Genomic DNA, 15,570 nt, shown 5'->3' with positions numbered 1-15,570 from the left:
AAATACTTTATGTAGATAAATTATTAAAATTATCACAAAATGTATTAAATATAAAATGGCCTATCTGTACATCGTACTAAAAGTGAAAAGTAAAACAGGGAATGACGTTCTAATGAGGCACACAAAATACAGTATACACTGGGATCCTGGTTCTCTTAAGGTTGTTACAAAAGAGAAAAGGCCAATGCAGCCTAGTTAGAAGAAAGCTTCTAATTGATCCAAGAATATTATTCACCAGCTGTTTCCTGAAGGAAGTCAGGGTATTGGCTTTGGGAACATCACTGACTATATAAACCACATTAATATCCGATGTTATTTGTTCCATTTTACTGCAATAAAATGCCACAACGTCACTCAGGAACGAATGAATACAATCAATAGAGTTTCACAACTCACCTGAATCTTCATGGCCACCTCCTTGCCACCCTTCAGCTTTGCCAGGTGTACCTGGCCAATAGAGGCAGCTGCAAAGGGCCTCTCCTCAAAGAACTCCAGCTTGTCTCTCCAGTTTGGCCCCAAGTCATTGTTCAAAGCTTTCTGTCAGGGAGAAATAGAAATGAAATACTAAAAAAAGCAGACACAGTGGTGCTAATTTTCAGCATGGTTTTTAGCTTCCTTTGCAGACTGCATACTGACACAGATTCCTGTTCTAACTACTTGATGAATTCAAAATGCTGCATCTGCCACTGTATTAAATGTACCACCAGCAAGAATTACCTTATGATTTTCCATTAAGAGCATCAGTTGACCTTGACAATAGAAATTAAGAGTCAACAATGCTCTGGATATTTGATGTAATAAATGTTATGCCATTTTACATGAACTAATAAAAGGCCTCCACAGGTTTAGAGGTTATTAAAATCTAAAGGGTGTAATTTGTCTTATAAATATAGGAGCAGCAACTTAATCTCTATGCCTGTGCTTAAAAGAAGGAAAGAACTTTCCTCCCTCCTTTTGGCATTTCCAATATAACGTAATAACTTCTTTGCCCCTCCTTTTCTATTGCAACAACCAGAAACAGAAAGTCAACTGTCAGTTATGCCACTACCATCTGGAGGGGAAACAGAAATTTCAAAAGCAGTCAAGTAATCGTCTTATAAACAATAAGCAATCCAGTGAACTGCACCCAGCTCCCTGCTAAAGATAATTACACAAGACCTTAAAATGAGTAACAACATTCCGACTCTCCATATTTCCGAAGATGACTTAGTTACTTTGGGGATTACAGGCTGTTTACCATCATCTGCTTTATTGGCATGAAGTCCGCACTCTGTCGAACCCGCTCAAAGATCTTCGCCAGTTGAGGATTAATAAACGCGTCATCTAAAAGCCAAGAAGAAGAAAGATGAGTTACAGTAAAAGACTGGCTCCAGTAAACCAAGTGCTCTTTACTTTACTTTATTTTTCAACCCTCTGGTCTCTAAATACACATTACCTGATGGATGCTCATTTATGAGCATTGTTGACCTGCTTCGTCAAAGCAATAGTGTTAGTTGTATTAGCCTGGTCTCAGACAACAGTTAGTTGGGATTTCTGTGGAGTCACCTGTCTGAAAGTCTGCGATATAAGTGGTGATCATTTATAATAACTTATTTAAGAGGAACTAACATTTTAGACTGTGAAATCTGCTCACCACAATTTAACTCCTTGTGTCTACTCTGTGTTGTTTTACTTTCGGTTCTGAAATTGTGATTTTGATATCGATGTTGCTTCAAACACAGCAACAAATACAAGTCATGGTGAACTGCTACACGAGTGCTATGGCACTGCTGTTCCGAAAAGTGAGCTGAACCTTTTAAGGGTTAGTCATGCTCAGATATGGTCGGTATCTTCAGAGAATTTTAATTTGTCCGTCTTAAAACTGAAATATGAAAAATAAATATCAGGCAGCCTCTCCTGCAAACAAAGCAGCATAAAAAAAAACTTGTTGCCCCCATACTTGAAATGACATTTTATTCTTCCAACGTATTTTGAACCATCAACGTACATACAAAAACGAACTACATAGTTTTGTTTTTAACACTTCCCTGTGTTTCCAGAAGCACAAACATTTTATCTGTCAATATGTACTAAAAATGATTTTTAAGTGCCCTAAGAAACATAAAACAATTTTCCATTCATTTTAAATTTACTCTGTCTAAAATATGCAGCAGCGAACTTGCACAAACCAACACAAGACAGCACACCTGTTTTAAACATCTCACCTGCATCAAAATGTCATACATCATTGGTATTACAGAATCAACATAACCGAGCTTATACATTAACTCTGTCCTTCAGTTATGCCGAGTATTTTAATTATGGGTGGGTAATGGTGACAAATCTGATGCTCATCTTATTTTGGTTACATGCCCCCTTCATACATCAAAAAATGTTCAAAAAAATATTAAAGAATCTGACAATTTTGTTAATCACTATAAATGACAAGGACAATGGAAACACATACCATTATTGTATTTTAAATGACAAATGCACATTTATATATGTGTGTGGTATAATTTCATACCACCTAATCTATATTCCCCTTTTAATTACTTTAACTTAGTTATTTTTGTTGCATGCAAACACATTATTTTCTAACGGTACAAAAAAACGTAATGCCTCTGTTTCGGTCCTTACTCCGAGCAAAGCTGCAGCCATTGCTCCTACTTTTCAGCAATTTATTTCTTTACTCATGTTACACACTGCTAGATATAGTTAATTTTTATTTACACTAGCAAGTGCTCTACATGGTTATTCATTCCTTCATCTGGCACATAAACCTCCAGAGGGTGTGTTATCTCCACCTACTGTACATTCCACAGGTCATCTTATAACAACACACATTCTGAGATAAAAAAACAAGCAGCCTTACAAAGACCAAAAGGAAAAACACAATGAACCGCACCACCCGATTGAAAATAAAACTTGAACTAGATAAGACTAACCTTGAAAAGATTAACCCTTTTCTCATACATATAACAGTATATATAGACAATGAACATTTTGGATTTGCAAGGGATTATTCCCTGATCTTTATATTCACAAGGCAATAACACTGAAGACTCATTCCAGTAGACCCATCTAAAATATGTATTAAAGTATGGGGGTCCTGGGGTGCTATCTGCATGGAGTTTGTACGTTCTTCCTGGGCTCTTGTGGGTATCCTCTGGGTGCTCCAGTTTCCTGCCAGAGTCTAAAGACATACTGGTAGACTAACTGGCTGGCTGTGGTGAGAGTCTGTGTGTTCTTGTGCCCGTGTGTGCCCTGCAGTGGATGGAGGGTGTATCCTGCCTTGCGCCTGTTGCTCGCCGGGATGGGCAGAGGCCGCCCCATGACCCTGAACTAAATAAAACGGCTAGAACATGATGTATTAAGTTTCTGAAAACTGGATGGTTGAATTATCACCTTAACATGTTTTAAGCAGTCTGTGCCACAGGATAGTTGAGCAATGTTTTACATTTAAGCAGTGCAAAGTTTGTTGCTCCCAAGCAATCGAGTCTTCCCTGAACTTCTGTGCAGCTTCTGAAGCTTGTTTTGTCCTCATTTACGCTGCTCTTTGGGATATTTCTGTCTTTAACAACTCTGTTTACAGGGTTTACTGATAAGAACGCTGATAAGTCTGTTTTTCTCTTTTGGTCTAGCAGTTAGGCGTGTTAAGTTTTCCATTACTCTGAGTGACCTTCCAATAAAAACACCAGCAGGCTACTGCATATACAAGCTAGCTCATGTTCTGCAATATCATACCATAAGTACAGAACCTGTAAATTTACAGAAAGAGAAAAGCTTTTCATAAATTTAGCACAAAAAATAACATATCACTATAGAAGTCAGTTTGCTTTTACAAAATAAACTTCCTATCTTGCAGACCAGATACACATTGTTATAGGTTGCATATTAAGTATTGAAGGAATAAAAAGGAACTGTACAGCACATAAGTATCTGTAAATATTAATCCTGAATATCCTAGAATGAACAATGGATGAATGAATAAAGTTCTTAATGTTGATTACAGTCATTTAGTGCCTTATACATGAGCAGGAGAACCTTAAAATCCACTCTACATTTCTAAGTAAGCCAATGCAATGTTCTTTTAATTTGTACATATTCCACTGAACTCTAGACATAGAGAACCCTATCTGGCATGTTAGAAGATTATGTTGCAGTAGACAACTCTGGATCAAAGTCATCTATCAATATTTCAGCATTAGAAAAAAATGTTCTTAAGAGTCTTGGCCAAGCAATTTTGCACATGTGGAAGAAAGATGAACTTGTGACTAACATACAGTACACCTCTAAGTAAAAAGAAACTAATACACTGGCTATGGTTAAAATTGCAGTGAAGAAAAGATAGGTAAATGAAACCAGAATTTCATGAATCAGATCTACAATTGGCAGTAGTTAATTGTTTTGATATAATGAAGCACACTTGATCTGTTAAAACTTTGTAAAAACATCCGTTTAGGGTATGCAGTTACCTTTTCTGCAATAAAGCCTATTTCTGACGACAGTGTTAAAGCTACAGCTTCAATGAAGAACTATAATACATTTTCCCTTAGTTACCTTATAATACAGAAAAAAAGTTTTCATCTCTTCTTAACAGTTTTCACCTACACAAATGACCTTATGTGTCATAAAAAAGGCAGCCACACCTCATGAGTTGCAGGAGCCAAATGAGAAGTTACTCATCGGATCTGCAAACAAGAGACGGTTTGGACACTTCAATAATTCACTGTGAGCTTAGCAAAGAAAAAATTTATGAGGAATAGAGCTTATAAATAGCAGACAAGCAGCATGTCTGTTACCTCGGCAACCAATGCCACTTCAAAGGTTATTGTACTCTGATAGATGTAAACTTATTTTCGGCACTGGCCTTTTCAGCAAGGTTGCACTGGTCTCTGTGGAATGGCTGTTGCATTTTGTATCCAGACAGTAAACAACATGCTTGACAATGAAAATGGTATTGCATTACCAAATAACTATTAATAAAGTCAGAAGTAAACAACAATAAAGAAAAGAAGACATTTCTCCGTTTTTATTTTTGAGCTACCAGGACATGGAACAGGATCCTTAGCAATACGGCAGTGAATATACTACATAAAAAGAAGATGAGCAAGTTTTGAAATCAATACTTAGAAGAAAATCTGCTCCCAGCAGCACACAATTCATTTTGTCAGGCATAAACTACAAGGACTGAGCAGTGCTAAAAAGGGATTACCAAGTTAGCTGGGTCTGTTTACTGAATGCAAAAAGAATTAGGTTGCAAACAGAAGGCAGCAGTATTGCATACTGACCAAGCTTTAATGCGATGCCAGATTACTTACAAAAATAACTCCTGATAAACAAATGGGAATGGTGCTAAAGGAAAGTTCAATGTCAAAGGCAATGAGGAGGTAAATACCAAGTTCATTTTCTAGGTTGGACATGTATTACCGTAGACACAGTGGTACCGTTAACTCACAACGTACTCTGCAACATTGGCATGCGAATGACCAGTGCTGAAGACCGAATAAAAACATATATCCTGAAGCTAATGTAACTTGTAAGAAGCCCGGTGTGCATCTTAAAAATAAATTAAGAGCCCTTTTGAGGAACAGAAGGCTGCAAGAGGAAACTGATTCAGAGATCTAGTTAGTCTTCAGTCTTTCCTATCCTCATCTAGTGACTCCAATGTCCATCCTTTACATGTCAGCTGGGCCCCTGGCTGCTTTAAAGAACTAATCATGAGATTGGTTAGTTCACACCAGAAGGCTGCAGGTTTATTCAGTCTTTGTCCTTTTCAGCTTTGAATTAAACTGTACCGATTCCTTTGCAGTTTTCAAATTGACGCAGATTCATAATTAAAGCTCCTGTGAACATTTATATCTAAACTTAAAACATCTTTCAGTAGCACAGCCAAAGATAATTCCAAAGAGCCAAACCAGAAAATGCTACATTTAACTAGTATTCAAGAGCTTAAAAAATAAAAATAAAAAACTCTAGAAAAAAAAAAACTTACTGTTTCAGGGCATTTGATACCACAGAGAGAATCCTAAAATATGATCACAATGTACCAAGACACACACACAGAGATGAAACAGGATTCAAAATCAGATAGTCAGCGCTCATCAAAACAACATAAGAATTATGTAACCGACTGAAGTGCACTGAACTTAGAGTGAAATTTAGATGCTGAAAAAGCCTTTGATCCATGTGAATGGCATTATATCCGAAACATACTTAGTATGTTTTCATCTTTGTTTTAAAGGAACAGATTTGCTGTAAAACACAATTAGTAGCTATTGTAACTTCACTACATCCCAAATTATATTATAGAGGATACATTGTGCTCCGTGTACAAGAAGCTGATCATTATTAACCATAATTACTTTGAATAATTCCGATGGGAATAGAGAATGAAGACATCTCTATTCTGTTGGAAATAATGTTTTATGTTCTTTTGAACCTGAGAAGACAAATGGAAAATATGTGAAAAAGCATTTAAAACCAAAAACAGGAGGCGCTTTTGGGATGTGCGAGCATGGAACAAGGAAGAACTGAAAAGAAATGGCTGGATTAATAAACTACTAACTACAAAACGGCCCAGATGGACTGTACGGCCTCCTTGTATGTAATCTTTCTTATATACAGTACAAACCAGAATAAGAACATTATAGCAACAGGCAACAAATTGCAAAAGTAAATTCATAACCATGAATACATAACTTGGAAAACTGCAGGACAGAAATGCTGTTAAAAGGGACGTTTTAACAGAATTAGATTAAAGGGATAAGTGATTGGTGGGCAAGATCTAAAGTGAAAAGCTGCCTGTCTTGTTTCTGCTATTCATGATGTTTAGTGTTTTTGACTAAAAACCAGTCTAAGTAAATAACGTTTAAGTGATATTAAGTGACAAATGAACAGCATACAGTAAGTATACTAAATATACTGAGTAGGTATCCAAAATATACCGAACAGGTAGCAAAATATACAGAGTAGGTATGTTCACTTTTTCCATTTCAGCATTGAGTTAAACTCTACCAATTCCTTTGAAATTTGCAAACTGACAAAACTGTCAATGGTACCATATAATCTGTCAACACTCCTCTACACAGGCAGAACCATGAGTTCACAGAGAAGGATTACACTCCAAATTCAATTAGGTCCTGACAATGTTGCTATTCATAATTCACTTACACAGCACTGAGGGAGAGCATGCAACTTCAAGAGAATTTAGAACCTTACGTAACTACTGACTTGCAAAACGTTTATTATTGGAAATCATGCCCAATAATAAGTGACACATCAGCTGAAACTTCATTCAAAATATTAAAAGCACGGTCAATTGTACCATCCACCAATACAATTAACTCTGAGCCAACAAACTGGGATAAATTCCTCATTTATAAAAAAAAAAAACACAAAACACAGCTGAATTAGAACAGTTAGGTTTCAACAGTTAGGGACTGGTTTTCCCCCAGTCCAAAGACATACTGGTGGGTTAAATGACTTCTGGGAAACCTGGCCCTGGAGTGCGTCTCCGTTTGTCTGTGTGTGTGCCCTGCGATGGACTGGAATGCAGTCCAGGGTGTACCCTGCCTTGTACCCACTGCTTGCCAGGATACGACTCCGGCTTCCCCACAACCCTGAACCGGAAGCAGCAGTGAGAAAACCGATAATCGGGGAAAAAAGAAAAGGCATCTACAGAGTAAAGGAAAACTTTTTTTTTTCTTTCCTGAACATGTTCAGAAAGTATCACTTCCTCAAAATAATTTTAAAAATTGCTATATAATTACTTTTGTTTTTGCATAAGGAGCTCGCAAGGGAGTCTCTATCAGCATGAGGAAGAATTCTTGAAAAAAAACAATAAAGGGAAGGAGGTGTGAAGAAGTCACTTTATAACATAACAGGTGACTTGTTTGATAACTGTCCTCAACATGAAAGTTGTCTAATGTCCAGCTTACCCTACATGATCTGAGAAGGAAAACCACTTGGAAGAATGCCTGGCAGCCAATGAGATCCACAGGCAATAAATTACAAGTCATAATACTCAACAGAACATACTATACACCAGACAAGTTAAAGACAAGTGTGTGTGGTAATGCGCACTTCAAGAAAAGGAAGTACTTCAAAAGGTACACAAATATACATTATAGAAATGGTAAAACATCTAAAAAAGTGCCTATCTAATTAAATTGGTCAGCCAGTTTCTCCTTTCACTTACAGTTTTGGGAGATTTAGCTAATTACACTATGTCCTCTAATAAAAAAGAAAACAGTTTTATGTGACATTACATAAAATAATTTTTAAAAATGTCTCATTCATAGCACCATGTTTCTGGGACCTGAGCAAATGAGGCTATTATATTAAGTAAGCTAGACAAAATAGCTGTTAGTCTACAAGCTGGATGAATTTACAAATGCTTTAAAATTGACAGTCTACAAAAGGGAGATTTAAAGGTTGAGGCAATTAAAACATCATATTGATTTTAAATTTGTTTATTTGCTTTAATACTTGATAAGTGTATATCAAAATTAATGTGCTGTACTGGGGGAGTAGTGTCTCATTCTTTGTGAAAAATTAGTCATGAAGAAAATCAAGCAATGATTTCTGTAATTTCTTCTGAAATCAACCAATGAGCAGACTGAGGTCGTAATCTATAAACGTAATCTATAAACAAAACGGAAGTGTTGAAACGGAAGCATGCAGTGGTTAGATCATGAGAAATTCCAAGGAATTCCACTTGGAAATATTACTTATATGCCCTTCATCCAGTAAAACTTCAACATTATATCGAATGAAAAAGCAACATAGAGCTACACCTGGTGTACAAAATCAAAAACATTTTTAATTATTAATTTTATGTGCATTTAAAAGTCTCACCTTGAATGCTGAGCATCTGGCCAAGTTTCAGAGCTGCTCCGCGTACCTTGCACAGGGTGCGGACAATTCTTTCTGCGTTTGCTTCCGAGAGGAAAGGGCTGGAATCCAGGACGGCTTTTTTATCCCCTAAGAGAAGAATATGCCGGAGTCAGGGTGGATTAACTAACATTGACCTATTCCGCTCCTTAGTGAAATATTCATTTTAAACATGAGCCATTTCCCTTTCATTGTCCAAGTTTCCCCATTATTATATCAGAGAAAGATTTAGCTCATCCTTTGCTTTTTCCTTTACTACTACAGCAAAAGGAAAATATTTTAGCTTTAGTTGTCAGTGGTTTACTATCTCCGTTTTGGCCTTTCCAACACTTACAATGCATTGAATGCCTTCTCTTTTTGTCACTTTATAATGCTTCCAACTTCTGTTTTTTAATTGTTCCAACAAGCCACTCGTGCCACTGCTTTCTGCGACAGGGATTTTTTTTTGGCATGAATCTATTCTGAGTCAAGCAGAAAGTTTGGTGGACTCCTCGTATATATTATCTCATATCACTACTCTTTAACACAGAGACAAACCATAACTACTAGGTGAAAGAGAACATCCTTATTCTATGGCTGTACGCGTTACATATCACAATCTTATGTTGCCCTTTATTAATGCACAGTGTAGAGTGTGGCTCTGCATCAAGAGGTTGATGAGACTTCTAAACTCCTCCTACTTCTCCACAGCGTTGGCCTTCGTGCCACAGCATCAGCAGCAGCAGCAGCAGCAGCAGCAGCAAAGCTGCATCACGTATTTGAACACGGCTGCTTGAAGACTTGGAGCAGACACAGCACCACTCTATAGTCAGCAGCTGAATTCTTTGAGCCACAAGACCAGGTCCTCTCCAGCGACTGAATCATGGACAGTCTAGGTTTCGAGGCGGTCATGTCACTTCTGTAAAATTCTCTGTGTGCTGCGCCCTGTTTCACAAAGCAGTGTCTTCCTGCCAATGGGGTTAATGCTTTGGGATGTTGTCTACTCTCTTATACAAGGCTGTAATGTTAAACTTTTTATGGATGACATTAAAAATACAGGTCTGTCTCCATTTCTGAAATTGATTCTATTTTAGGGAAGCCTCTTTACTGGGAGGGAATCATTGTTTGGCCAAGCAATGGCACAGCCGTGCCAGATAATGGTATCCCTATTCATCCAATGCACATGGATCAAGAAGACGAAAATAAAGAAAGGAGTGGTGTGTCATTCTATTTCAGATTAGATATTTCTGAATTACTGCAGATTTCATATATTGAGAATGTTCTTCTGTAAAAACAATATTAAAGCACCACCAAAGACAGGAGTCAGATTTTTAGAGCTTGCCGATTACTTTTTACCTTCCTTGTGAAAATACATATTTGGTGAAGGAATTTTTATTTACTGCAGACCAAAGACTATATGCGTTTTGGATTTCTTGTTTTAAAATTACATGTATGACATATAAACCAGCCAAAAACCAAAAATATTTACTCAACCCTAATTAAAGGTGCATGTTGAGATGCATCCTTCAATTAGAATAGTTTATAAGCGCTTTCCAAGAAACTCAAAGTGCTGAGCTCAACAGCTTCCAGGCCCTTTCACATTGCTCTCAAACTGTAAAGTAAAAAGCAATTCATACAGTTCTAAGCACTATCTTGTCTCATACACTGTAAAACTATCAGGGAATCGTTCACAGATTCAGGGGGGAAGAGAACTGCGCTCTGTGCAATACAAAGCAGGTCACAATGCATTGTGAAGCTCAGACAAACGGCACCAATTTTTGGGACAAGCTTCTTGTCCATTTAAGACCTAATAAATCATCACGCACTGTTTCTAAAGAACCATATAAACAGATTACAATTAAGCTAAAAAACAATTAAATATCGAAATATTTGATTTAGCTCATGATTTTTTCCAATGAAGCTTACTTATAACTGTAATGTGAAGCAACCAGTCAGAACTAGGGTGCTCCGTGAAACCACAGAGGATCAAAGAATTCAAAAGGTTAGGAGTGCAATCATATGTCAGGACCCAAGATCCATCATTCCTCTTCTGAAAACTCTTAAGAGTATGCCGAGCCTTAATATGGACTGCATACATTAAAAGCTAAACAAAAACATGAGGTATAGTATAAAGTATCATGGTTGCTTTTAAATCTAAAACTCATGGAAAAAAATGATGAAATTGTGGTCACAAGCAACTTCCATGACAGAGTTTCCAATTTTTATTATTTGAATTTCAATTGCAATTTCACATTTGAACCACAGAGCTTAAAATGTTAAAACCAAAGCTCAGATGTAAATGCAAATATTACAGACCATTTTACCGTCTGAAAGAGCATTATCAAAAAAGCATCCTTATCCAGGACTTCATCACATCTTACCATTTCGATCCTCTGACCTCAGGCTCTTCTTGGCCACTTCAGCCAGGGCCCCGATGCCAAGGCCAACAGCCAGGCCTAAGACACAGGGGGACAAGACACACACAACTCTTAATATGTCTGACTTGTTAAGTGCAGATGTACGAGACGGGTTGCATCTTCTCATTGTTCACTAGGAACTTCACCACCTTTACATTAATTATAATTAAGGCACACCATCATCGTGGAAAAAAAAAAGACATTAACACTGGCTCCAATATGCTACAATTAAAATGGAACAAAATATCTCGAAGCAGTCCATAAGTCTGAAAACCAGAGGCTTGATTAGTGGCTGTTTTTGTAACTCCAACACAAAAGACTACTGTGGGAAGGGCATATGGAATAAAGTAAAATAAAGTTTAAATTAACACACTGACTAGACAGCATAATGATACCAGCATAATATTATTGCTGGTATCAAATTAGGTCTTTTTTCAATTGAGTGGCATAGGATTCTGATTTTTTCTAAAAATTGCGGTTTATTTTTAAATGCAATTCTCACATAACCTCTCAGTCCTCAGACTTCATGTTTTAAAATAAGTGGAATAACTTCCATAAATTATAAGTGTCACGTTTATTTTTAAATGCAATTCTCACATAACCTCTCAGTCCTCAGACTTCATGTTTTAAAATAAGTAGAATAACTTCCATAAATGATAAGTGTCGCGTTTATTTTTAAATGCAGTTCTTTTTTTCAGGCCGGAAAAACAAGAAAAAAAAGTTAACAAGGTAATTCTGCATAACACAGCATTACCTTTTTATAAAGATACAACAAAACAAATATGAGCTGTTGGTTATCAGGCTTGTGCTTTCAGAGTATCCAAATTATCAGCAGCAGCTCAGAAATCATTAACATAGGCACTGTGTTACAACTTAATAGGTCCTAACTGTGCTGTATCATAAAGGAAGAGTCGTGGTTGTTTACAAGTATTTAAAGCAAAATATGACCTTCTGATACATATACCAGCAGTACAACTCATAACACTAACACAACCGTAATAAGAAACACAGCACGTTTCTATATGACTCTTCTTTGACAATCTTATCATTACTCATTTCAGGAAGGGCATCAGCACTTGTGTTGACATATATCGTTTGATAGTGGTCCGACTTCACTTCTCCCATTTGTTTTTCTTCGGGGGTAGATTTTCTTCTAGAAAGCATTTACAATAACTACAAAAATGTACAATCTGCCATATGGTATCATTAAAAACCAATAAACTTTGGGCTGAAATCCCAAAAGATGCTACAGTATAACTGACTGACCAACCTGGTTAGAGTAAGGTTTTGCAACTAACTGATGTGTTCAACCACCTTTCTGATTTCATTGCATTTGTTCAGCTGTGTTACAAAGTTCATGTAAAACTATGTAAAAAACAAAGAAAACCGGGCTTTTCACATTACGGAAACTCAGGTGAGGTTGCAAATCCACTCCATACCTAACTCAAGTAATAAACCCAATGCGACTATGTAGATATTTTGACAAGATTTCCTTTTGAAACATTTTTTTTGCATTAACTAAACAGAAACATTGTCAAGTAACTTTTAGTGTCTAAATCACACTGACAGATTTTTGTCTCCTGTCCCAGTAAGCCAAAAACAACAGTACCTGAACAAGCTTCAAAGGTATTCTATTAAAAACAATGTAAAACCAAATATTATAAAATGGGGAAAATATTCCTCCGAGCCAACTGTAATGAAAACCTAAATATAAAAACATCATTAGGGTATTATACCCCTTCGTCAGGCCACCACGTTATCATGTTACAGAAACAGTTACATTAATGTTACCAAATAAAACAGGTGATGAGAGGCTTCACTGAGTCTGTCCAGAATATGACAGTAAGCATTATTTAGGAAACTTGCCAAGCTACTTTGCAAGCTAATAATGAACATTAGTCAACTGCTTTCTCATCAAAGGGCGCAACATTATACATGCAGCACATATACAGTAAGTACTTTTTCTGAAAAAAACTATCAGGACTTAAAAAGCCTCGAAGCTTTTTAAAATATTTTTAACAGGTGATGTATTGACTTTGTAGATGTCAGTTTTCCCCTCCCGTATGTAAAACAGTGTTCTGATTATTTATTTATAAGGTACCTGAGCGTTAGAATTTCAACAAAAATGCATCACTTAGCACATGGAGTCCACATATACACCCTTGTTTATTGAAACTGACCCATTTTAAGAGGCACCATTAAAAAGTGAACTTCTGCTGCAATAATACACAGAATAAATATCAGAATCACTCCAATACCCCCAGTATTTTAACATGGTTACTTAGTTCACTGCTCATCTCGGATAATAAATTGGATTAAATTAAATTTCTTTGAAAAATGTATTTCTCAATACATAGAGGGCTAACACTTTGGGTACAGGACAGGAAATATGCATTCTGGGATCTTCCAGTTTATCAGTGTCACAACAGCAATGTATCATCACCCAATCAGTCTCAGAACTTGATCACCACATCACTAAGTTATACTTACCTGGTATTGTGCGAGCTTAGTGGAGGCCAGGAAGGTAAAACTACATTAACATCTAACATTCCTAGGCTGCAACAGTACTGAATGGGTGGAGTCCCATTTTAGCTGATCTCTGCTGCCACTTTTGGGCTGTTAATCTTAATGGGCTTTCAGGAAATGTGCTCAATGTTGACCAGTTCTATTTCAGCATACTTGTTATGGACAATTTGAAAACAGGAAACACACCAGGACATTTTCTCCCTTCAGACACCATTTCATACATGAACAAAATAAAAAAAAATAAACATTACAATAAGAGGAGGCCATTTGGCCCATCTTGTTCAACTGGTAGCTCCTAGCTTCAGTGATGAGAGGATCTCATAAAAGGTATCAACTTCTACAAAGTAGCTGAGCAGCTTGTTCCAGACTCTGACAACAAATTGCATAAAAAGTGTCCTGCTCACTGTCTTCCACATATTGTCTCATCAGGTTTGTGTTTCAGTGCTGATTCTGAAGAACATGGGGAGCATGTTACAAAAGACAGTGAGCAAAGAAAGTCATGACATGTTAGTAAGTGGGCTGCCATGTCCTGAAGTAACATACAGTTGTTACCATTTACACAGCTGGGAATTCTGCTGAAGCAATCTTACTCAAGGATATATGAGCTGAATCCCCATTTCAAGTATGATCCCAGACACCTAATCACTATTCAAAAACAGAAATGTTCAACAAGAAAAAAAAGTGTGTGTGGGGGGGTGGGAGGAGAGCAATAAAAGAGATGTGAAAAAAGGGTGTTTTCTGCTCTGGCTGGTCCTCACACATGGAGCAAAGATCAAAGCACGGGATCACGTGTGTATACACTGTACCGATAAAGCATGTTTAAGCTAAGCTTCCCCACCTTAAAGGCCTTGACATGAAAATAAAAACACTGCACTGCTAGCAGAGTATAATATTTCACCTGAATCTTGAACACCACTTAAAGGAACAGTTTATACCTCAATCACTACTCCCTGCACAACAGGCTTGGCAATCCATTAGGAGAAAAATACAACAGGAGCTACAGCACCTTACAAGTCTGCAGAAGAACACACACAGACCACAGAGAGAGACTGGAGCGATCGTTTCCAAATTGACATTTTAGTGAATTATATTATATTTATAATACATGATAAAAAAAATTTAGCACACAACTTTGACTACTTTTAAAGTTACATCCAGTTTTGCGTAAGAACTTATTACTCTACTCTAAAAGTGCCTTGCAAAAGTATTCAGACTCTTGACCAATTCTCTCATTTTAGTGAATTACAAATCCTACATTAAAATTTTGCTCTCTGTGATATTTTTATTTCAAAAGCACTGAAACTCAAAATTATATTGTTACATAATTCAGTAAAATGAGAAAAATTGGTCAAGGGTTTGAATACTTTTGCAAAGCACTGTATTTGTACTTGCTTGAACAGAGCGGTTTTAAATTAAAAATAGGTTTGGGACAGAAGCAGACAACCATTTTGTGAATTAAAAAAAATGTTTTGGAAAGGGGTTTGCTGGCTACACCACATGTAAGTGTTCCATTTACATGCAGGCATTTCTTTCATGCCTGTTTGTGTACTTGTCAACGTTAAGTCTGAGAAGGCACTAGATAAGAACAGCACCAAACCATACACAGTATGCACCTTCTGCACACAACAGGTCATTTTGGCAACTTGGCTTCTTTGAGACATTGGGTTCAGTTGGTTTCTGTCCAGGCTATTTGAATTTTGCTCACTATTCGACTCATGATACATGTCAACTGAAAATTAGTCAGGCATACCAACACTGTATAAGCACTGTA

At 36.9% G+C, this 15,570-nt stretch overlaps 1 protein-coding gene across 2 annotated transcripts in view; it reads right to left on the bottom strand.

The window, feature by feature from the left end:
* The window catches only part of coq8aa (coenzyme Q8A, genome duplicate a), a 48,821-nt gene that overhangs the window by 10,829 nt on the left and 22,422 nt on the right, over positions 1-15,570 (bottom strand). For both annotated transcript variants that reach the window (XM_088626350.1, XM_088626351.1), the window contains exons 5-8: positions 11,238-11,312; positions 8,842-8,967; positions 1,238-1,323; positions 397-537 (exon numbers count right to left, since the gene is read on the bottom strand). In XM_088626350.1, coding sequence (XP_088482476.1) covers positions 397-537; positions 1,238-1,323; positions 8,842-8,967; positions 11,238-11,312 — 428 coding nt within the window. The remainder of the gene's footprint in view (positions 1-396; positions 538-1,237; positions 1,324-8,841; positions 8,968-11,237; positions 11,313-15,570) is intronic.

Source organism: Lepisosteus platostomus, chromosome 3, assembly GCF_059453375.1.
Source record: "Lepisosteus platostomus isolate fLepPlt1 chromosome 3, fLepPlt1.hap1, whole genome shotgun sequence".
In the NCBI taxonomy this organism is placed as follows: domain Eukaryota; kingdom Metazoa; phylum Chordata; class Actinopteri; order Semionotiformes; family Lepisosteidae; genus Lepisosteus; species Lepisosteus platostomus.
This window is presented reverse-complemented; position numbering and strand designations above follow the sequence as displayed.